This window comes from Lepisma saccharinum, chromosome 30 (genome assembly GCF_977018435.1).
Source record: "Lepisma saccharinum chromosome 30, izLepSacc3.1, whole genome shotgun sequence".
In the NCBI taxonomy this organism is placed as follows: Eukaryota; Metazoa; Arthropoda; class Insecta; order Zygentoma; family Lepismatidae; genus Lepisma; species Lepisma saccharinum.
This window is the reverse complement of record NC_139258.1, coordinates 20,419,307-20,445,143: the sequence shown is the minus strand read 5'-3', so window position 1 is coordinate 20,445,143 and position 25,837 is coordinate 20,419,307. Positions and strand designations below refer to the sequence as shown.

Here is a 25,837-nt window from a genome sequence, read left to right as displayed (position 1 = left end):
AAGGAGTCCTGGGTTTGCTACCTGGTGGAGGCTCATAGTGGTTCAGATCCCTGTAAAATAGGCTAATCAGGACAAAACTGTATGATTTACCAATCTGTGCATAAAGTGGACTTAAAAAAATGACTCGTTTATTTCAATTCTGTGCACTCAAATGGACTGACTCTCCATTAAAAGCTGAAAGAAGGCTATTAATAGTAACTTGAAAATGTTTAAACTCTTATTTATTTTGTATGGTTAATAAAAATACTTCCTCTTGAACTGTTATCAGAACATGGTTTTAGCTTTTTTTGTCAGGCATGTTATTCTTGAATCTGTTCTTGTACATTGTTGTAAAAATAAGTAAAACGTTTATGGGAGTAAATAAAAAAAAATACTTGCATAAGTGCTCATGTGAAATTGTGCTTTACATCAAATACGAAGTCATGCATATCTCCTCATTCAGCTATTTGAGCCTCATTAAGGAAACTGTACCTGTATCCTTTAGAACATGTTTCTCCAACATGTATTGAATCGTACAAAACAAGTCAGCTTCATGAAAGACATTGCATTGAAGCAATTGAGATAAATTTTGTTCAAGAATATCAAAAATCCAAACTTCAAGTTTTTATGTCGTATGTATTGAGTCGTGTACCGGGAGACCAATTTCAAAATCGACACTGGGACAGTTGATTGACAATGGCTCTTTATTTGCAGGTGCTAGCGTCGAAGAACCACCATTCCATCCTCGGCATTCACAACCTGATTCCTCCACCTGTCTGGAAAGGCTTGGAGCTGGAATGGACAAAATGCTTGAAGACTTTTTTGAGTGGTGGGGAACTGGTAAGACTGTTTCCACATTTCCATTGGTTGCAGTAGTTTTATACAAACTCAAAATTACTAAATGTAGCTATGTATAGAATCTCCATCTATTTTCTTATTGTAGTTGCATTTTATGTATGCAAATTGAGAGGATAATAACGTGGGTGAACCATTTAATTCAAGAAACTGACATCCTGGTTTATTTAAAGTAGGGATGGGACCGATTAATCGCTACTCTATTGGTATCGGCCAATATAGGCATATCGGTTTATTGGTAAATTTATCGATTATTTTACCGATCCGATATATCGATAAATATCCTATAATTTAGTGCAAAATTCTGCCATCTTGTTTTAATTTTTATGGATAATCTCCATGCCCTTCTTTCTAAAAAGTAAATGTCTAAATATTCAACTTGTTTTGCACATTGAAACGCACATTTATTAAGGAGATCAATGAACATTTCAGGTTCTACAAGGACCATTTGGAATTTTATATCGGATCGGTAGAATATCGGTTATCGGTATCAGTAAATTTTATATCGGTACTTTATCGGTATCGGCCAACATTTCATATCGGCCCATCGCTAATTTAAAGGCACCAGGACACTAAGTGCATACCCTCAAATGTATGCAGGTGGAGGTGGGCTTGCTTCGGGGGTCCCCCCTCCTTTTTTCTTTAGTAGTTATTGCTTGTATAATATTTAAATTTAGTCTAGATATTCTCCTTTAAGTATGATCATCATGACACACTATTCAATTGCTGAACCTTGGCCAGGGTTGTGCAATTATGCTTTTTAAAAAAAAAAAGTTTTCTACATGACACAAAATACATATAAAACGTAAAGTACATAACAAAACTAGAATCAAACATAAAAATTAAAAGTGAACATGTTTTTCGCGACTATTATTGTTATACATGGCAGTTGGCAGTGGTAGAAAACAAAAAAAAAGCTTGAAAAACTTTCCTTCAAAATTTGTATGAGCTCTTATATTGGAATTTTACATACCATATTCACATTCACATCATAATTAGCCTATGCAACTGTAAAATATGCATGAAAAAGGAATTTGCAGGTGTTACTAAAACTTTGAAATCCTATCTAAATAAATTGTCGTTAATAGTTATGTTATAAATTCAAGTACTAGTGCAAGACGTACATATCAACATGTTATTCATTTTTTAAAAATATGTGAAGAACAGTTATTTTTAAAAATCTGTTGGTGAGGGTGTGAGGTGGCTGTGTAGACAATCATCAGAAAATAATGATCTTGTGCTGAAATATACAATAAAATTATTAAACTTAAAATGTAATATAATTGAAGTACTTTTTATACTAATTTGCGAAAGAAAATTAGTTTTTACATCTGTGTAAAAAACTGGTTTTCTATGCGAAGTAAATTACGCGTAATTCACGTAAAACTGTAATTAGTAAATTATATAAATACGGAGAAACTAGTACTCACTTTATCTGCGAAACTGTTTTTTTCTTCATTCTATTAATTTCAGTGGCCACTATCACCACAAGTTCCAATAAGGATGGTGGCAGTGGCCATTGAAATTAATAGAACGAAGAAGAAAAAACAGTTTCGCGGATAAAGTGAGTACTAGTTTCTCCATATTTATATACTACCACGTCTCTCATTTCCCAATTATGAATAGTAAATTACCTTTCCAACCCTGACTTTGGCATAATCCATTGCGTATGGTGACCTTCAAAAGTTGCAGCATGGCAGTTGCACCAAGTCTATCCTTGAAATTATGCAAAACTGAAGTGAATTTTTATTTTGCACCAGCATGAACATATTCTGATGTAGTTCTTGAATATTTCAAAAGCAAAAATTTTAGTAGATTGTTCCATTTAATTGGAGTGGAATACTTACATATTAATATTTTGGACAAATTATTATTACAATTTTTCAAGCATAGTTATCTGTGGAAATCAGTATAGGCATCGGTTCAGCCCTAACTGATACCTATAGAGTAGGTATGGACACAAAATTCAGGTAACGGATATTCGGATTTCAAATTATCTGATATAAGTTTTGGATGCAACGGATATTCCAGATAATTTGGGTATCTGGATCGAACAGAATTTGATGAAGGATATGTAGAAATTCTCTACAGTAAAATATGAAAATGACTAATAAAAGAATATGTGGATAGCCTGTATAACAGATAAACAATAAAACTGTTCGGATAATACACACATTCGGATATTTGGATAATTTGAATAATCTGAATATCTGAATAATTTGTATATCTAGGTAATCTGAATGTCAGATATATGGATAATTGTCCAGATATCCAGATAATGTGGACTGTTATCTAAGGGCACGTCGAGTATTTGAGTGATGCTCGCTGAGCAAGATTTGAGCTCGTTGAGGAAATACATCATTTACTTGATGGTGTGTGCTCATTGATCAAAATATCACAATCGTCAACGTATATATATATTTGGAGTTGCACATAAGACAAGAGAATGCTTCTACTATTGGAGTGCAATACTAATATTATTTTTATTGCTTCTCAAAACATTGAGAACAAAACCAAACATTTTTTATTCGATATTTTTTTTTTCACACACTTGTACATCTTTCCAAAACTACAATATATATCTAGAATAAACAACACTCATTTAAATACAATTACAAAAAGTGGAAAATTGTATTACCTTCTGTTACTTGTACATTCTCTGTAAAGTTACACTATATCGCAAGCAGTCAATCACAAACATTTGAAAGCTAAACACAAAACCAATATATTCTGTGGCTTAAACCTGTGGTGAGCAAGGTTCAAGTTCGCTCACCATTCAAGTGAGCAGCGCTTTCTGAGCAACGCTTATTTTGCCGTCAAGTAGCTGAGCGATCCCATTGCTCGCTGAATGCTCAGATATTTGCACCCCATGCATTCAGATAACAGAATATCCAATATGTGGATATTTGAAGTCTGGGTAGAAAATTTTCCAATGTTTGGATAAAATTTTATCTGTATTTGGCAATCCTTACTACAGAGTACTACTTAATCTGGTCCATCCTTAACTTCCCATTCTCTATATCAATATTAAGTTTGCATTTTTATGTGCATTATTGCTGCACAGTAGTGTAAACTTAGTGTTATTTCAACATTTCAGGTTGCGCTAGTCACCCATGGCTGGTACTGGTCATTGGAATATTTGTGGTTATTGGGCTAGCCCATGGTGCCATGTACATCGTTGTAACAACAGACCCAGTGGAGCTGTGGGCAGCGCCTCAGAGCAGGTCCAGAGTCGAGAGAGAATATTTTGATAGCCATTTCGAGCCATTTTACCGCACTGAGCAGATTATCATAAAAGCTGTTGGATTGGACACGGTAAGTGTGCTGGATTAAATTATTATTGTTTTCTTAATATTGAAATTTTTACATGTTAGGTTCCTAGTGATTAAGCAAGACCAGAAAAGTAAAGTCAGGTAATGTATAATGTGTTTCTGTGAACGCAAATTTGCTACAACTGGCATTTTCTATTTAAAAGAAGTATGTTTCAGAAATAATTATCTATCTGGAACCTATGATCTCTCATAGTTCATCTATAAACATTCTTTCCGGCACTACCTGATGCTGTAGTTATGTCATTACTAGAGGCACATACTTTTGGTAAATATAAAAGCAAAATTTCGGTGCAAAAACAGTCAATTTCTGGTTCAAAACCAGTAAATAAAATGAAATTTTGCTGTTATAGCAGTGAAAAAGCGGTATATAAAATGACATTTTGGTTATAAAAATTTGAATATAATCCCAAATTTAATTTATAAACTGCACTGACTACACAAAATAAACATATCCCTTCTAATAGCACATTGAATTATTACCAGGATATTAAGTTTATTCCTGTATAAAGGGGTCAGTTTTTGCTTCTGAATATTTACAGCAGAATTAATCAATTTTCTGTGAATTGCATAACTCACAGGATACTTCAGACTTCAGAAAGTGTCGCGTCTGTATATAAACGGTAAATTTCGTGCTTAAGAGTCTATTTCGCATTTTTGCAGTTCATTTCGCATCATTTCGTGACAAAACAGGGTAGGAAAATGCACCTCACACCTTTCAGAAACATGAAAAATTAGCATTACAATGTGTTATTTCACATTTCGTGTTTTTGTTAAAAACAAAGTATGCATGTGTCTAGTCATTACCTTGTAAGAAAGGAGTCCCAGGTTCAATACCAGGTCGAGGCCTGCTTTAAACTGTAGGTCCCGTCGTATGTAGCCTATATGTGCAAAACAACGATTCAATTATAGGAAAAATAAACAATCATTGGTTGAGCATGTTAAGAGGTTGACTTCAGATCTTGCTATCTAAGTTCTTGGGCTTGAAAAACTACATATACTTACCATTTAAGTGATTCTTCATGGGATTTGCTTTCATACTTGTCTAGATATTCTCAACAGTTTGATAAACTTACATAACCACGAAACTTGCGAATACAGTGGAACCTCGATTTTACATTTTCACACATTATACATTCAACCTTGATGGTCCCAACATAGCGAAATGTTAAGAACTTTTCCTAGATTTTACATTTTCTTAAGAGTTAGGTTTTTGCAGCTAGGTTCCCTGAAAAATGTAAAATCAAGGTTCCACTGTATCTAGACAACAGTGAAAGTGAACCACATGAAAGTAGAACTTCTGAGCAGATGTAGTTTCTTCAGAATTTAGAATGGTTTTCCGAAAGGAGGAAATTTTGAAAACTCCTTTGCTAGTGTCTGCCAAATGTCCAGCTAAGTCTTAAAAAGGCAGACTATATAATGCAAAAAATTAAAATACATTTTTCTGTCAATTTTCAAATATATGACTGTATATATTTATTTACCAGAGAATTCCAAATACAGCATTGGCCATTTTACATTGGAATGTAAAAACAATGGAAATAACAGCAAAAATAACAATGGAAATAAAGAATAATAACATAAACTAAAATACATATGAGATAAAGTGAATTACATGTTATTGCACAATTGCCTTTTAAAACGAGCCTGGTTAATGTCTACTCGATTTGCTAAAGTGTTGTATTGGCCGGTGGTCTGTGGAAGAGAGATTGCTGTATTAGGCTTAATCTTAGTTTCTGATATGTGTAAAATTGAGTTCTCCTTGTGGTGTGAGACTGCACTCGAAAGTGAATTTCTTGAAGAAGGTGATCACTTCCCATTGGTTATTTTGTGGAGATAAATATGGTCTGAAAGTTTGCATCATCGTGAGGGATATGAATATTTAGCATTTTCAGAAGAATGGACTTACGTAAATGTTTTGTGGATGGATTTCGGTGGTGAACAATAGCCAGCAAGAAATTTAGAACAGAATTTAGTCTGTCTAAGGTTGAGGGGCATGCCATAGACCAGATTGGAGAACAGTATTCCATTTTTGGTGAAATGAAAGATTTGTAAAAAGTGCTGAGAGCAAACAGGATGCTTATTTCAGTAAAACGATAGAGGAGACCCACCATATGCATGGAACCCTTAGTGACTGCGGAAATATGCTCAGAAAAGGAGTTTCTCATCAAATATGATGCCTAGGTCCTTCTGTGCGGCAACTCTTTGAATGCAATTATTTTCTATGAAATATTGTGTATTAAATGCATTTTTCCATAAGGAGAAGATCATGGTGGTACATTTCTGAGGGTTGAGTTTCAGGTTCGATATTTCACACCCCTTCATTAGGGAATCTTAAATTCTCTTGCAGAGGTGCCATATCATTGAAATTTGATATTTTACTGTATATTTTTCAATCATCGGCGAATAAACTAAGGTTTTTACATGAGTCTGAAAGATCATCAAGGTAGAGGATGGAAGAGAACACACTGCCTTGGTGTACACCAGAAGATACATCTTGATAAGAAAGTAGAAAGCAGGAGGGTAGCAGCAGGTGTGAAGTAGCATATTTATTGTCAATTTGATGTTTATATTGTGTCTGTTGCAATTGCAAGCTCTATGTATGGGAAGTGTGACAAAGTACTAAAAGTTGTTCCAGTATGTATGTACGAGGGTAAATAAAAAAGTAAAGGCAATTTTCACATATCTTTATTTCCACACAAGAACAACAACTACACACATCACGTTTCCACATGTGCCCCCTGCATGGCAATGCACTTTTGGTATCGTGGAATCGGCTTCTGTATCCGCGAAGAAGGTTTTTGGTTGCTCACGAAGGCACGTCTGCACCGCCTGCTGGACCTCGTCGTCTGACCTGAACCGATGACCACCCACTCGTACACCTTTTGTTAAGCCGGTGCTTGCTCCAAAGCACACTACAGCACGCTATTCGTCGATGGTCCAGTCGTGGAGTGGTGCGTCTATATGTGTGACCTTTTTGCTCCACGACACTCAACTGAATGTGGCAGGGATGGGTACTCCTACTTTCAAGTCACTCCAAGTATACACATGGTGACGTCAGACAAATCCAGTCTTCATTTATTCCTGCGAAAACACAAAATTGCCTTTAGTTTTTGATTTACCCTCGTAAAATAGTATGATGAGTGAAATTTGGAAAAACTTTTAATGTTGTGTATTTCCTATGTTGTTCGCACCATACTTGAAACAAAATATTGATAATAATACAAATGTTGTTTTTGTTGCAGATTAAACATAACACTTCAAATGGAGTACTTGAATTTGGACCAGTATTTCACAGACATTTCTTGGAAAAGATACTCGCTTTGCAGAGGCAGATAGAAGAGGTATGTCATGTTGTGCATTGCTTTGTCAAATCACTATTGATATTGAGTAAAATAGAATAGGGAATGTCCATATTGTAATCAGTAATTTTGATTGTTTATATTGAAAACTGTTAATTATACCTCAAGATCTTTTCGTACAAATGGCCTGTTGACTGAGTATTGCTCCATGCATATTTCATAAATGTTATTTTGTATATTTAAAGCTAAGTAAATAATTACATAGGGCTGGGCCAATAGCACTCTGAACATATACCCATGCTGATAATATTACTCTTACTACAGAACATTCCCTGACATTCGCTACGAGATTCGGTGGCAAGCTGCCCGGCATCAGCATGTTTTGGCAATTGTTCAGTTCTAGACTAGAGATGGCCACTCTTTTTTTTTAAAAAAATATTTTTTTCGAAAAAAAAAAGTTTAAATTTTAATTTTTTGAAATACTGCATTTTGCTGCCATATGCAGAATATTTTGAGTTATATAGTAATGTACAGTCATACACCCTTATTCGGCCACACTCCTCAGTTTTGATGTTTCAGCCAGATAAGATGTATGGTCTGTCAGAATATTTTGATATTATTTGTGCTTTGTGATGAACAAGCGAAGTAAGTGGTTTGAAATAGGGATGACCACTCTTTTTCGAAAAATTCAAAATCAAAAAGTTCCTTTTTTTTAATAATGAAAAAGAAAGAAAGTTTGTTTCAACGTAAATGAAAGATTTTAAAAAATAGCGAAAATCGAAAAATTTCCCCTTCGTAAATCGAAAAACTATTTTGTTCGAAAATGGCCATCTCCATTCTTGACTCAGCTTTCCTCTTACTCTAAGCTAGGACATGAGTTTGTCTTTTCCATCTGTTTTATGTAAGTTGGCTGGGTCTTCACAATTACTTTGATCAGATGGACAAGTAGCATTAAATAATAAATATTTATAACTAACTCTCTAGCCTTCTTGAACCCGAAGGTTCATGGCTGCAGCAACACAGGCCTTCCATCTGTTCCTATCCTGAGCAAGATCTATATACTCTTTTCCATCCCTACTGATCTCTTACCATCAGGTTTCTCAACAAGAATCCTGGAAACTCTTCTTTCCTCTCCCATTCGTTCCACATGTCCTGCCCATGTAAGTCTTCTTTATTTAATCATTCTAATAATATCTGGACATGAATACAAATTATGTAGTTCTAAATTATGCAACCTTCTCCACTCAGCTATCTCCTCATCCTTGTTAGGCCCAAATATTTTACTAAGGATCTTATATTCAAATACTCTCAATTTATGTTCCTCTTTCAATGTAAGGGACTAATTTTCACATCCATATAATATTACAGGCAAAATTACTGTTTTGTATATTTTAACTTTAAGTGTCTTGGATATTAAACGAGAAGACAAAAGTTTATGAAGAAGAGAAAAGTAACATGCATTAAACCTGCTTTTTATAATAATAAATATATATAATTAAATTTTCCTAACAGATGACAAGTTGATAGCATGGTTCTTACATTGTTGCTGCATGATGACAACATTTTCCCAAATTGTTTTTATTTCTCCAACTATAACTTGAAGCAATTCCACCTCCGTTCACTGTTTTAATGTTGTTAAGGCTATGAATTTTTTTTTTAAAAAAAAGAAACAATAAAACTAGTTTCTTGTACTTGGTTGCTCTTCATATTTCTTTGTTCCATTAAGTGAACGTTTTTTTTTCTTTGCAGTTGGGACGAGAGGATGGAAACGGCCTAGAACACATCTGCTTTGCACCACTTACATCCCAATTCACAGGCCCTACAACTGTTGATAAGTGTGTTGTTCAGAGCATCTGGGGCTACTACCAGAATGAGATGGAAGTTTTTAATGAAACAGGTGAAGATCCTAGTGGTTTCAAGACTGACTATTTGGACCATTTCAAAGCTTGTACTCGGTAAGTACCTTATAGCCTGTCAAAAATGCATCTGGAAATGTGTAAGTAATTTACATTGCATTGTACATTACATTACTAAAAGTAGACAGTTATGTATTTGGTATCACTGAAACGGCAGACATCCAGAATGTGAATGTGCTACTTAATGGGACACCCTGTACCAGAAACAGTCTCCCTGGGGTGTAAAGTCGGACAAAAATGCTTTATTTGATTTAAAAAGCCGGATAACATACCATAACAGGTTAATTTTTCTCCCATAATGAAGAAGCTGGCTACATTACTGTAAAATTTCCACTTATTTTAAAATTTCTACCAACATTATTGATTTTGGTGAAAATGTATGAGAATAACAATTTAAAATTTTATTTACAGTATTCAAACAAAAGTTGCTTGAGAAATAGCAGAGAAGTATGTATATGAATGAATTATTTAAGAATATTAATTCTGCCATTTTGAATCTATTATAGCAGCTAAGTGATTAAAAAGCAACGCATATGACTTTTTTTTCCTGCACACTATGCTCCCGTATTAAAAGTCTGTGAATTCAAATGCAGGGTACATCTCGGTGCACACGAAACTCAAGCTAACTCTGTGACTGCATTGAGCAAAATGTCATTTTCATTTTATTGCACATGTACAGTAATTTTTTTTCCTGACTGAATAGGAAAAATGGTAGCAAGATGTGGCACTTCTCATGTCATGTGACATATGCCATTGACCCTTGTCACACCTCACTTTCGTGTAAAGTCTTTTTATGTTTAAAAATTAATGTTTGTTACATTGATTGATTGATTTATTTATTTTACTTGGTGTTTCCGACACTGTTCGCTAATCAGGAAGATGAGGATGAGTGATGATATGATGAAAGAACACCCATGCCTAGGCTGGGATTCAAACCCGGGATCCCTGACATCGTAGCATGCTGTGCTAACCACTCTGCCACTGAGGTCAGGGGATATAGTTGAGGTGTTTGGTGAGGGATGATCTCCGCTAGATTTGAAACAATTAAAGTGTAGTAGAGAAATTTTAAAAGAAAACTTGGCAACAGTGACTCAGTTTTGTGTGAGAATGTTGTACGGGAATAATTTTCACAGATCAAAGAAAATAAATTCTATGTTAGAAAGGCCATTGCAATGAGTACCGAATTTACTAATGTATAATGCACACTTTTTTCCAAAATATTTGCCCCCAAAAACTGTGGTGCGTATTATGCATGGAATAATTCAGGCAGCCAACATGAAACTGTACAGGCTCATTCCATGATTTTTGGACACTTGCATTGATTTTTCATGTTTACGGAACCCTATCATGTTAATATCATTGTAAAGCTTGAATTCTGCAGTTTCTGAATATGGAAACAGTATTCCATACAAGATAACAACACTAATATGAAATGCGGTTGAAATAGTTCATAAAAAAATGAAGAAACGTTCTGATTTTTGTGGTACTTTGGATGAAAGAAAACATAAGGAAAAAGATAATAAAAAATAAAATGTATTATTGGCCAAATAATGACATACATGGAGTGTGCAAATTCCTTAATGGAAGAAATCTTGTGGTGCTAACTGCTATTTGGAAGGTCCTGAATGTGCCTTATATATATGTTACATTAGTCATGGAAAGAAAAAGTAGGAATGAACAATTGATTAGGTATGACATCATTCACTCTTGATCGCCATAGCAACAGATTTACAACCTACAACTAAGAAAGCCATTTCTTGAAACTGGATTGTACTGCGCATTATATACGAGATATAATTTTTTGACACTTTTACCCATCCAAAACCAGAGTGCGTATTATACACGCGTAAATACGGTAATTCTTTTAACAACTTTTGTCCTAAGATACATTTACACCTTGTTTAAAACTGATTATCTTTTTGTATTTCAGAAATCCATACAACCCAGACTGCTTAGCACCATATGGTGGTCCTATTGATCCTGCAATTGCAGTGGGAGGGTTTTTGAAAGAAGGTGAAATCCTGACTAAGAACGTTCCTTACGAAAAGGCCACAGCAATTATTCTTACTTTCCTTGTTAACAACCACCATAACAAGACAAAACTGATCCCAGCTTTGCAGTGGGAGAAAAGGTATGTTAATGACTAACCAATACTTGCTTGAGGTAGAAATTATCTAGTTGGAATCATTATTATAGCTGTAATAAATTTGCATGAATGGGAGAGGAAAGAGGAGTTTACAGGATTTTTGTGGGGAAACCTGATGGTAAGAGACCTGTAGGAAGGCCAAGACGAAGATGGAGGGACAACATTGAGATGGACCTAAATGAAATTGGTAGGGATGGAAAAGAGTATATAGATCTTGCTCAAGATAGGGACAGATGGAAGGCCTGTGTTGCTGCAGCCATGAACCTTCGGGTTTAAGAAGGCTAGAGAGTTAGTTAGTAATAAATTTGCATTCATTATGTAATAATAATAAAAAAAGTCAATTTAATATGGAACAAAATAAAACTCAATTTTTAGCGTTTGAACATTGTATTTACCACCTGAACACACCTCAAGAAATTACTTAAAAATTGTTCTGGTGAAATAATTTGCTTTCAGCTGCTGTGGAAATTGACAGTATTAAAGATTTTTAACATACTGAATGGTCGACCCACAATCTCGATAACAAAGATTCCAAATTTGAATTCCTATGGGCATAACTGTTAATTTATGAATCCCATCATAGTCATGAATGCAGAGCATTTGTTGATATATACAAACTTCTAGATTTGATGTTGAGGAAGATCATTTTTAAAAATTTTCAGTTTTGAAAATGAATAATTGTGTGTAAATATATAACACTGTTTCCATTAAATAAAAAAAATATACAATTATTATACAATCCTCTGCATGCATAATGAAATTACAACCGTTAATGATGTGGTTGGATGAGAGAATTTTAATTTCAGACCTTTCATTACTTGCAGTATTGAAAGTGAATGCCTATTATGTGCCTTTTTTATTTTTAGCTCCTATTATCATGCCTATTTTACAATTTTTAGTGCCTTTTTGCCATCCTATTTGGATTGTTTTGTGCCTAGAAATCCAGGCTCTACTAATCACACATTCTTGTTACTGTGTATACAAGTTGAATTTTAAAATAATATCCAAGTAATACAGCATGTACACAAGTAAAACTTTACACCCTAGCTTCAACCTTGTTTCAGTGTCATCCATGAATGCCAGAAGCATTTCTAGTGACCTTATTTTTCTCTACTACCTAACTCGCGTATTCTCTAGCCTTCTCAAACATGAAGGTTTATGGCTGCAGCAACACAAGCTTTCTATCTGTTCCTACCCTGGGCAAGATCAATCCAATCTTTTTCATCCTTACCGAATACCTTAAGGTTCATCTCAACACTCTCCATCTTCATCGTGGCCTTCCTGCAGGTCTCTTACCATTAGGTTTCCCAACAAGAATCCTGTAAACTCTTCTTTCCTCTCCCATGTAAGTCGTCTTGTTTTAATTATTCTAATAATATCCGAACATGAATACAAATTATGCAGTTCTAAATTATGTAACCTTCTCCATTCATCTGTCTCCTTAACCCTTTCAGGTCCAAATATTTTTCTAAGGAAAAAGAAAATCAGAAAAAGTGTTTTTCTACTCCAGTATTTTATGCAAACCTGAAGGAAGTTAAATATTAATTCCACGGATGAAGAGAAGAAGGCTTGTGGAAGTTTTCCTAATGTCATGCCTTTGTTTCAGGTTTGTTGACTTCATGAAGAACTGGACCCAGAACGACAAACATGAGCACATGGATGTGGCATTCTCAGCTGAGCGTTCCATTGAGGATGAGTTGGATCGAGAATCACAATCAGATGTTCTTACGGTGGTAGTCAGTTATGTCATTATGTTTGCATACATTGCGATCGCCTTGGGGCAGATCAGGAGTTGTAACCGCCTCTTGGTAAGTGATCTTAACTTGTCTTTGGTCCTCCTACAATAGTAAGCATTTACTAACAGGCCTGTTAAGAAAGAAACCAAACTCTTTCTGTGAAGTTTGTATGTAAGATAACCAATAGTGGTAGTGCCTAGTGGCATCCTTGGTTATTAACTTGGTCCAGTTTCAAACATGTTGCCATGATCAGTACCGTGAAGGAACTGAAAAAGCAGCGAGTATGTGTGAAATTGTAGAAAAACTTTGAGATATGTACAACATGTTACATGAAGCATATGGCGAGGACTGTTTCAGTCTAACACAGCGGTAACAAATGGTACAGATGTTTCAGATCGGCTCGAACCTCCATCAAAAAATGATGCAAAATTTGGATGACAATCCACCTCTATCAACATCGATCACTTGAAAAGGATGCGAGAAGTCATACGTGCAAACAGTCGTCTCACCATACGTGAAGTTGCCACTGAACCTGAACGTTAGTATAGCCTTGTGTCACATGATTTTCACAGACAACCTGCATGGTTCACCACAATAAAGCACGTTGTTCGGGAATTTTTGGCAAAACACCAGATGCCAGTTGTCCAACAACCAGCCTACTCTCCTGGTTTGGCACCAACAGACCTCTTCCCCAAGTTGAAATCAACCCTCAAAGATCATAGATTCCAGGCAATAGAAGAGATCAAGAACTTGCTACGGGACCTACAGGCCATTTCAAAACTGGAGTTTCAGCAGGCATTCCAGGACTGGAAGAAAGGCTAGGAGTGGGGAGTGGTGTGTGTGCACAGTGGAGGGGAGTACTTTGAAGGAGACAGGTCCAAATACGGTAGCTGCTGAATATTACCAGTTTCTCAATTTTGTAAAAGTTTGGTTTCTTTTTGAACAGCCCTTGTATTTAGTGATGGACCTATGTGAAATTTTGCAGATAGCGAGAAGCAATATTATACTGATTGGATATAAAATTGCAAATATTCCTTAAACTTGAATGTTCCTTAATTAATACACATACCAGGTGATTCAATGGACTTTGTCTTTGAAAAAGAAACAGCATATTTAAATATTTTACAAAACTAAGGCATAGAATTGTGTGTTATGTGAATCAAAACTTTAAAAATACAGAATTTTACATTAATTAAGGCTATTTATAGATAGATCTGTAGAAATATTGGTAATTTTACTGATAAACAAACATGACTATATTAGCCGATACAGAGAGTACAAATTTGACCAATCCTTAAGTGTAGGTGCAAAATTATGTAATATGAATAATTGACTTCAATAGATATATATGTAAACAATGTTAGACTTTTTTTTACAAATAGATCTTAATCCGTAATTTATCAGTATTGGTGGGTACTATTTCATATCATAGTTTCCTGAATTAAAATGTTCAAAACAATCTATTGAGTTAGGTTGTAATTGGTGTAAAATTTGTCTCTATATATTTGTATATTGTTTCAGGTCGATAGTAAAATCACCCTCGGCTTAGGTGGTGTACTTATTGTGTTGGCATCCGTTGCTTGTTCCATTGGCCTGTTTGGATATATTGGTGTGTCTGCAACACTTATCATCATTGAGGTAAGAAATCTTTTTTTCTGCAAGGTGTCCAAAAAGTCATGCAACAGATTTTGAACATGGCATATCATTTGTACAAAAAGCAATAGATATGAACCTTGCACAGAGTATTAACTTTGTTTATGTGGATATTTTTTAAACATTAAACAAGAAAATTGTTCTAAATGTGATTGTTCAGTGTGTGGGAAAAAGTTCTAAGGTGAATAAAAAAAGTTTTTGTACAAAGTAATGAAAAACATGGATAGAAGACAGATATGGATTCACTTTCAATAATTTTTAATGTGTGTAGCAATGGTCTCTGATTATTTATCAAACTGATAAAGGAATGATGAATTTTTATGCATTACAGATAATTTATGGGATTAATTACGGCATATTCATAAAAACTTGTTTTTTTGTAATTACGAGACTGGCAACATTTGTTGTCAGAGGACAGTACCAGGTGTGTCAGACATTAGTATAGGTTATTCAATCAATGCCCACGTGAAATAAGAGAGTGGAAATTTATCGTACGCAAAGATATGTAGGATAGATAGATGATAGTAAATGAAAATTTAGTATCACAACAATCTGCTTCCAGCTGCCCTGGAAATCCTGGAAAAGTCAGAGAAATTGACCTATAACTGAAATGTCACATGAAAACTTGTAATTGCAGAAAATATTAAAGTGAAGGTGCATGCAGCGAATATGGATAGTTTGCGTAATTGTAGACATTAATATGACACAATAGGTGTTCACATGTATGTGAAAAAAATACTTAGTTAAAAACAACTTTTTTTTTGTTTAGAGAACCAAAAACTATTTTTGAAAAAGAAGTAAAATTTTGTAAAACACTTTTACCTTTTAGATTTTTTAAAAAACAGTTTTCATGAAACCTGAAAGTGTCAACAAATTTCAATAGCACTCTGACAAACCTAGATTGTCAAAGAATTTCTTCAACACTGCCAGAATGTGTTGTTCAAATCTTGTCAGTTTGTTTGTATGTTCACGTTATGCCCAGATAGACTAATCAGGACTGAACGTACAGTTCAAAGTAGTATTCTAATGACTGTGCCTCCACCTGGTATCAAGCCCAGGATCCCTGTAGAGGGCCCATTGAGACCTACCGTGTAGTAAACCCCATGAAGACTTTGTGATGGCCACAAAAGCTAGCTTGAAATGTGAAAACTCCAAGATAGTAGGTTGCATATTATTGAAATAATGAGACTAAAATATACTGCAGGATGGATAGCTACATCCTTATCCTTTAATCGTTCATTTGAAGAATTTCTTTACTATTGTAGCAATTTTTATAGTTGCGAAAAAGTATATATTCAGTCGAGTTTGAATTTTATAACTGTGTTTATCTTTGTGACAATGATTCTGAAACTAATAATGCTTAATTTTTCAAAAAAAAATAGGTTATTCCCTTCCTCGTACTGGCTGTTGGAGTGGATAACATATTCATCTTGGTCCAGACACATCAAAGGGAGGCTCGAAGGCCGCATGAAACGCATGCCCAGCACATAGGCAGAGCCCTTGGTCAAGTTGGACCTTCCATGTTGTTGACAAGTGTTTCGGAATCGTGTTGCTTCTTCTTGGGTAAGTTGGAGTTGAATTTTTAGTGTTTGCGTCGCTATTATAGTTCCACTTTCATGGACAATGTTTAGAAAAAGCCAGTTATGTTTAAAGTACTATACTGGAGGTTGACCTACATTGCTCTATCTCTCCACCAATAGTTGTCAGGGATGTGTTCCTCCGTGGGTGTCGTCAACCTAAGTTGCAAAGGAAAGATGTAGGAGTAACATCGCTCTCATGTTAAATGTTGCCAGGTGTATGTCTGATTTTGTCTTTTTGTCAGTTGTTTTCATTAGCTTGTTTCTATGGTCTTTGGGTATTTTGTGTACTATTTTTGCATGCTTTGTGTACTATTGTACATCTTTCATCAACTGTCTCTCCTACAGTATGTTTAGCGAGATACGGTGTATCAGACGTTCATTTATTTCATTCCACCAGCAACAGTTGGAGAGAATTCAACTGATCATTGATTTGTTGTTTCTCAGCCACTAGCTGGAATTGCGAGTAGTATAGTTTTGAAGTTTTTCTTCTATAATCTTGCCACTTAAATGACAATCATAAGAATAGAAAAAAAATATTTTTTATGGAAATTATATAAATTTTCTATCTTTTATATATATATATTTCGATGTCATGACCTCATTTTCTACCTACTGTGAAAATTGAGGTCATGACCTCGAAATATCAAACTTTTCTTCAATTGTGGTAAGTGTTTACTGTCTCCTATGCCATTTTTGTATATATATACCTAGGTATATACACACACTTCAGGTTCAGTCTCTTTCTCCTTACACCGATGATGCTACGAAGTTAGCGAAAATTTTGAATTTTTCTTCTGTCCGGTGAGTGTTTCCTTTTACCTTCTTTGATTTATATATATATAATAGGGATGGGCAGATATGAAATTTGGTCGATACTGATAAAAGTACCGATAACAGATATTCTACCAATCCGATATAAAAAATTAGAAATGATCATTGATCTCCTTAATACAAATGTGTAAATGTGTGTTTCAAGGTGACTGCAGTAAAAAAGAAGTTGAATATTTAGACATTTACTTTTTTAGAAAGAAGGGCATGGAGATTATCCATAAAAATTACAACAAAATGGCAGAATTTTTCACTAAATTATAAGATGTTTATCGATATATCGGATCGGTAAAATAATCGTTAATTTTATCGATAAACCGATATGCCTATATCGGCCGATACTGATAGAGTACCGATTAATCGGTCCCATCCCTAATATAATATATGAAAAATGCTTACTTTCTAATTCCAGGTGCCTTGTCTGATATGCCTGCAGTGAGAGCATTTGCTCTGTATGCCGGCATGGCCCTCCTTTTAGACTTCTTGTTCCAAATCACCTGTTTCGTCAGTTTGTTGGCTTTGGATGCTGCTCGTCAATCGGTAAGTTGCTTGCAATGTGCCACTTAAAGGCCTCTTTTAAAGAATGTTTCTTCTATGGACATGTTGTTTTGCTGTGACTAGGCTCACATATTTATGGTGAATAGAAAAATAGTGCATTTTGGGATGAAAAGTTGTATATAAAATGGCCATTTTAGTGTTAAAATGGTGAGTACAGTGGAACCTCAATTTTACGTTTTTCAGGGGACAAAGCTGAAAAATCTTAAAATGCGGGAAAATGTAAAACGAGGAAAATTTTATAGCATTTTGCTCTATTGGGACCGTGAATATTGAATGTATAATGCGGGAAAATGTAAAACCGAGGAATGCAAAACCGGGGTTCCACTGTATAATCCTAAATTTGATTTGAAAACTATACTTGTTACACAAAATAAACATTTCATTTCTAGCTGCACAATTATATAGTTAGGTGCGTACGTATAAAGTGCAAAGGAGTTAATTTTGAATATTTACAGCAGAATCAGTTTTCCTTGAATTTGTATAACATTCGGGACTATTCAGACTTCAGACAGTGTTTTGTGTGTAAACAAACTCCAAATTTTAGGTTTTGAGTAAATTTCACATTTTTCAGTTCATTTCACATCGTAACAAAACTTGGCAGAGAAACATAAACTCACACCTTTCAAAAACATGAAAGATGAACATTGCAACATGTTATTTCACATTTTGTGTGTCCACCAAAAACAAAATATGCATGTCTCTGGCTAAGACTATAAATATTTCAGCTTCTCAAGACACTGAAAACTTAAAAAACCACTGGAAAGTGTTTCTACATTAATAAAAACATTCAAACACTGAGAATAATGATTTTTTTTTTTGGGTGATAACTACTTTAAAAAAAAATACTCTCTGAAATGCTGGTGCTGATAAGGTCTAGTACAGAATTCTGCCTATACTAATAACTAGATCCACATATTTATGGTGAATAAAATATGATTTTGGTTCAAAAACTGGGCATATTTTGGGATGAAAAGTGGTATATAAAATAATTGTAATTTCGATGTTAAAATGCTGAATATAAACCTCAATTTGATTAAAGAACTATACTTATTACACAAAATTAACATTTCACTTCTAATAGTGCATTATATAGTTATCAGAGTATTATGTTTATTCCAGTGTAAAGGAGTCCATTTTTGCATCTTAAATATTTACAGCAGAAATAATTAATTTACCATGATTTGCATAACTAACAGGATAATTCAGACTTCAGTAGTGTTGTAGTGATAAATAAACTCTAAATTTTGTGTTTAACCTCTTCCCTGTGTTCGGCATAATATTATGCCCTTGGTCACTATAGCTTATTCTGTGTTGGCCGTAATATTACGCCCGCGAACATCTTTGACTGAAGTAACCTGTGTTGAACGGAATAATACGTTTTTTGTTGGTGAACATATGTTTTGCTATTGAAGAAACAATGACCTTTTATTTAGTCACAATTTTCAGTGCCTACAAAGAAGAAAAAGAGAAGGAAGTTCAGAGGAGAGTAAACAGTTTTTGTGTTATGCTGACAAAATGCAAACGTGGGTTTGTTTGGGTGCCAAGTTTAGTCAGTTGCTTTATGTACATTTTTTTGGTGTTGCATTATTTGAACTGTTGGTGATTTATTGTTGGTTTTTGAGTTTCTAATAGTATTGTCAAACAGGATTGCAAAATATTTTTTCCCTCACCCTCATACCTATTGAAGATATTGAAATGAAACTTGATGGACTCATTATGTATAGACCATAGTATTTTTCAAGATAGATTATAATCTGTACCTATATCCAGGGCTGGTCCAGAGGGCTCCAAAGTTACAAAAAGGGATTTTTCGGAGGGAAATTTCCCGAATTATCCCCGATTAGTATCTAATAATATTGTCATCAGGATTGAGAAATATTTTTTCCCTCACCCTCATACCTATTGAAGATATTGAAATGAAATTTGGTGGATGCATTACGTATAGATCATAGTATTTTTCAAGGTAGATTATAATCGGGTACCTATATCCAGGGCTGGGCCAGAGGGCCCCAAAGTTACCAAAAAGGATTGATTTTTTGGAGAGAAATTTCCAGAATTATCCCCGATTTCCCTTTCCTCATACTTGATGTACACATGTGCGTGGTGCCATTTGAAAGCCTGTTCTATTCTGAAGAGAAAGACGTATGAACTATGATACTCAGATGAATTGTGCTGAAGCAGTAGCTACTTAAAAATATTACTACGCAAACTCAGAAAAAAAAATACATACAACGGGAAACCATTTGGTCAGAAAATTTCACTGGGAAGGGTTTAAGGAGTTCATTTAGCATTTTGTGGCAAAACATGGTAGCAAAATTCACCTCACAGCTTTCAAAACCATGAAAAATTAGCATTACAATGTGCTATTTCATATTTCGTGTTTTCATCAAAAACGAAATATGCATGCCCCTACTAATAACCAATATGCACTTGAAGGTTGGCACTTAGTTGTAGTTTATCATTGTTGAAGAGCATTCCATTGTAAACTATACTATATCATTATACTGGGATGGGACAAATTAATCTTTGTAGTTGTCTGCCAATATAGCAGGGTTTTACCAATTTGATATCAATCTCGATGTCTGTATCGGAAAGTATCAGTTGGAATTTACTTACCGATACCATCCAATACTTTGGTATCGTTTATCAGCATCGGTACGGGTTCAAATTGGCATTGACTCAGCCCTTATTTAATACTAATAGGATATTAAATACTGTTACCGTTTCTTACAGGCAAACCGTCTGGATGTGTGCTGCTTCGTGCAAGGTTCTAAAAGGGACCAAGCCGGATCATCTGAAGGAATCCTTTACAAGTTCTTCAAGGCTTGTTATGCTCCATTTCTGATGAACAGTGCTGTTCGAGCTTTGGTAACCATAATCTTCTTTGGATGGCTTTGTACGAGCATTGCCGTTGTGCCTAAGATAGAAGTGGGGCTGGACCAGGAACTATCAATGCCAGAGGATTCGCATGTTCTCAAGTACTTCAAGGTATGGTACAATATGTTTTGATTGTTTGTCAAAGAGTTGTAATGTTGCGATTATATCTTTGGGTTCTGCATGTGCAATTTATTGAATTCAGATTTTTATAAAACCACAAATGTGGAAAATTTTAAAATCTCGTAACATTGTAGCAGTACATAGCATGAAAACTTTATGTATAATGCAGAGGAAATTTTTTAATTATAGAACATAAGTTCTATTACTCTGTATAAAGTTTTTTTTGTGAAAATTTACTTGTACCAAGGCTTCATACTTTGCATTAATGCCTTTTTGGTGTGAAGTTGCTCCTTAACAAATTCAAATGCACCAAAACTAAACGTAGCAGATACTACTGAAATTTGCCTTTATGTTCGTTAAAGAACAGGATTATTCTCTTTTCTCACTTTTTCCTTGCTCTTTCACTTTTTCTTTTCTGCTCTTTTCTCACTTTCTTTCCTTGTTCTTGCCCTTTTATTCTTGCCCTTTCCTTCCTTGCTCTTTTTTTTCCTCACTGTTGCTCTTCTTTCATTCCTTCCTTGCTGTTTCTCTTCTTTCATTCCTTCCTTGCTGTTTCTCTTCTTTCATTCCTTTCTTGCTCTTTCTCTTCTTTCATTCCTTTCTTGCTCTTTCTCTTCTTTCATTCTGTTCTTGCTCTCTTTCTTCTTTCATTCTGTTCTTGCTCTCTCTCTTCTTACATTCCTTCCTTGCTCTTTCTCTTCTTACATTCCTTCCTTGCTCTTTCTCTTCAATCGTTCCTTCCTCGCTCTTTCTCTTTAATCGTTCTTTCCTCGCTCTTTCTCTTCTTTAATTGCTCTTTCTCTTCAATCTTTCCTCTCTCACTCGCTCTTTTCTTCTTACTCTCTTCCTCAATTACTATTTACAGAAAAGTTAATAAAATTATCAGCAATTTTACCATAAATTAATAGATGTAGTAATGTGAATTAGGACTCTTTATCATTATAGGCACATCAGTTGATCAGTAAGATTGTAGGTGTATTTCTGGCATTTTGCTATTTTTTTTAATTTGTTTCTTAATGTAAATGTCAAACTATTACAGGCTCTTTTTTACAGAGATTAATGAATAACTTTTCCTTTGCAGTTCCTACATGACTACTTATCCATTGGACCTCCAGTGTATTTTGTTGTAAAGGATGGCTTGGATTATTCAGATACATCGGTGCAGAACATGATATGTGGGGGCTTAAGTTGCAATAGTGACTCTCTCTCAACACAAATTTACGCAGCATCGAAACGTGCACGTAGGTATGTACTTCGATTTTTCCTTTTTTAACACAAACATAAGGGGGGAGACGTGGATCAGTCAGCTCTTTCCATTGTGTGGCAAAATTGTTACACTATCAAAAGGTCGTTCCTATTTCATTGCAAAGTGAGCATGATGAAAGGGAAAACTGTACATAGCGAAAGTAGATACGTAATATTTAACGTTGTTGAATATTTGGAGGGAAGTTAGCTACTCGTACAAAGCGTGCAGCTACTGCAGTAATAAGACAGATAAGGCAGAAGGGAAGGACAAATTATGAAGTACAAAGAAGGGTAGTGTGGACTGAGTGAGTACTATCATTTTCTTTAATATTTTTTTTAATTATTCTCTTGATTTTGCTTGAGTTTGTTGGTTTGGTCACTCGGTCGTTAGAAATAAACAACTGCTAGATAGATTACAACTGATTTTCTGCATGTGGTCGTTGGATCGGCTACCTTGTTTGCAGGAGTGGCTCAAGATAAAATGTTAACCCGGGCAAGATGGAATTTTGGCTCCCCCTACTTCCCACATTCCTCCAATATAGATCATAACCATGTTACATATTTACGGTTTTAATGACGAAAAATAATAGCCTTATTTTAAAAATACTGTAATGCTGTTAAAGAACATGTTTATTGTAGATATATGTTTATTTAATACCTACATAATGACATCAAAACAACGATAATCTCTGAGCTTAGATGATTTTGCAATATACTTAGTTATTCAGCAGTAGCTTCAATTAATTCTTGTCAACAATAAATCCAACTCCTTTTTAAACAAATATCCACGCAGCCGGTAGAGGCACATAGTGGTTCGGACCCCTATTTAAATTGTAGATGGTCTGTCTCTATATGAAAGTGGACTAAAAAATAAACTCACGCTTAGGATTTGGCTCTAATCAAGGAGGATTCCCTGGTTTTGCACCCTGGGTACTTGCCCAATCTTGCTTGTTTCATGTATGCAAATTTAATTATTCTTGTTCACATTTATCAGTGGAGCGAGGGGGAAAGTTTTAACTAAATATTTTGCAAATCTACAATAATATTAAATAATGTAAATCGGCATTTCTATGTTTATAGTGATTTTGTCATGTTATCGAATGTTGAATTATCTATACCCAATAGCATCGCTCTTTTCGTGATTGATGGAATATTCGCAACGGTATTTCAAATTTGTATAAATTAATATTGTTTATGAAATAACATTCTCCCATAGACTCATTTTCAGTAAAAGGTGTTCATATGCATCATTATGGATGCAAGAAAAAGAGCGAGTATTTGTTAGGGCAATAAAGCACTGCTTTTGGATGCGATGCTGAAGTGCATACCCATAAAGTCAGACCATGAGCCACCACGCCACTACAGATATATTTTGTAAATCTTTAATTATTATCATTAGAATTTTGAGAATATGCTGGTAACAGTTGTGCATGATAATTACAATAATTTAGACCAGACATTTTGTGCTGACCAGTTAACTCAGGTTAAATTCTTTTACTGAGCCATCAGCATTTAGTATTCATTTGTGTATTAAAATTTTAAAGGACACATTGTTTTTACACATGTTCTGAAGTAACCAGTTTTGCACTATGTGAATCAATCATCAATGATTAAATACTAACTGACATTGACTGAAAAATTGCATAATAATGTAATATCCATGATTATTTGACCCAGTTTCTATTGTGTATGTGTAAAAAGTTTTTTACGTGCATGGCTGCAAAAATACAATTCAACCTTGATTTTACATTTTTTCAAGGGACGAAGCTGAAAGAAACTTAAAATGCAGGAAAGTGTAAAATCGAAGAAAATTTTTAAACATTTTGCTATGTTTGGACCATCAAGATTGAATGTATAATGCATGGAGGCATGCATATTTAGTTTTTGACGAAAACACGAAATGTGAAATAACACATTGTAATGTTAATTTTTCATGTTTCTGAAAGGTGTGAGGTGCATTTTCCTTCCTTGTTTTGTCACGAAATGATGCGAACTGAACTGCAAAATGCGAAATACTGTTAAACATGAAATTTGAGTTTATACCGATGCAACACCTTCTAAATTACCCTGAGAGTTATGCAATTCAGGGAAAATTGATTAATTCTGCTGTAAATATTTGACAAGTAAAAATGGACCCCTTTATACAAGAATAAACTTAATACTCTGGTAAATACATAAATGTGCTATTAGAAGGGATACGTTTATTTTGTGTAATAAGTGCAGTTTTGGAACCAATCTTTCACCTCATTTTATACACCACTTTAGAACCAATCTTGCATCTTTATAACACTGAAATTTTATATTATTTTACCCGTTTTGAACCTGAAATTGACTGTTTTTTGTATCGAAATTTTGCTTCTTTATTTTCCAAAAATATGTGCCTCTAATAATGCGGGAAAGTGTAAAATCGGGATTCCACTATACTTTCCAGCAAATAGTAAATTATAAATAGTGAGTACACCTTGATTAGATATTAACCAATTATTTGTAACACTTGAATATGAAAATTTTACTCGTAATTCTATTAGCCTCTTTATCAAATGTTATCACATCTGCTGATTTACATTTTTTTCTTTCTTTAACAGCTCCTACATTGCAAGACCACCATCATCATGGGTAGATGATTATTTTGATTGGTCTGCATTTGCCACAGACTGCTGCAAGTATTTCCCAAACAATAATTCATTTTGCCCACATGATGGTAAGTATAGTTTTTTATTTTTTTTTTATTTATTTATTTATAAGTTTTAAGATGAATTTTGGTGTACAGTAGCTCCTTAACGAAATCAGCTGCCTCAATACTGAAAGTATCTGAGTCTTGATGTTACTGAAATTTGCCTTTGTATTCATTAAAATAACAGGATTGTTGTTACATTCTTATCATGTCCTTTTGGTGCAGTGGTTGCGTCGTTGCCTTGTAATCAAGGGGTCCCGGGTTCGATACCCGGTGGAGGCACATGGCACAGTGGTTCGGATCCCACGTTAAACTGTAGGTACAGTCCCGATTAGCCTTACTGTGCATAAAGTGGACTTAAAAAACCAACTCAATCTTTTCATGTCCTTTTTCTTGCTCTTTCCTTTCTCTCTCTCTCTCTCTCTCAACTCTTTTATTGCTCTTTCTCTTATCTCCTCTGTCCTTGCACTTTCTCTTTCCATTTTCCTATTTTATTTCTTTCCTCTTTACTTTCTTTCCTTGCTCATCTCTCTCTTACTTTCCTCGCTCATCTCTCTCTTACTTTCTTTGCTCATCTCTCACTTCCTTTTCCACTCTCTTCTCTTCCTTTTCCACTCTCTTCTCTTTCTTTTCCACTCTCTTCTCTTTCTTTTCCACTCTCTTCTCTCTTTCTTTTCCACTCTCTTCTCTCTTTCTTTTCCACTCTCTTCTCTCTTTCTTTTCCACTCTCTTCTCTCTTTCTTTTCTGCTCTCTCTTCTTTCTCAAGTACTAGTTGCAGGATTGGTAATCCATAAAACTATCAGCAGATTACTGTAAAGTAATAATGTACTAATGTCAATTAGACCAATACGAATAAATTACAGATGTAAGTGTAAAACCATCTCTAACTTTAATAATCAGTGAAAATGGTAGTTTTAAAAAGCATGGCTACAGACAAAACAAGTGATGCTGAAATTGATGATGATTGCAGAGATGATGTTTAATGGACATACAGTATATTTAAACTGCTTTGAAAACATTAAAATATGTAATTTTCCA

At 34.6% G+C, this 25,837-nt stretch overlaps 1 protein-coding gene across 6 annotated transcripts in view; it reads left to right on the top strand.

Moving 5' to 3' along the window:
- The window catches only part of Npc1a (Niemann-Pick type C-1a), a 139,971-nt gene that overhangs the window by 89,499 nt on the left and 24,635 nt on the right, over positions 1-25,837 (top strand). For all 6 annotated transcript variants that reach the window (XR_014441014.1, XR_014441013.1, XR_014441015.1 and 3 more), the window contains 12 exons: positions 694-819; positions 3,932-4,149; positions 7,409-7,507; positions 9,215-9,420; positions 11,312-11,512; positions 13,134-13,335; positions 14,785-14,901; positions 16,299-16,479; positions 17,737-17,864; positions 20,616-20,870; positions 21,961-22,124; positions 24,710-24,825. Coding sequence is in view for 3 of the 6 variants with exons in the window: in XM_083115570.1 (XP_082971696.1) it covers positions 694-819; positions 3,932-4,149; positions 7,409-7,507; positions 9,215-9,420; positions 11,312-11,512; positions 13,134-13,335; positions 14,785-14,901; positions 16,299-16,479; positions 17,737-17,864; positions 20,616-20,870; positions 21,961-22,124; positions 24,710-24,825 (2,013 nt within the window). In the remaining 3 variants the exon portion in view is untranslated. The remainder of the gene's footprint in view (positions 1-693; positions 820-3,931; positions 4,150-7,408; positions 7,508-9,214; positions 9,421-11,311; positions 11,513-13,133; positions 13,336-14,784; positions 14,902-16,298; positions 16,480-17,736; positions 17,865-20,615; positions 20,871-21,960; positions 22,125-24,709; positions 24,826-25,837) is intronic.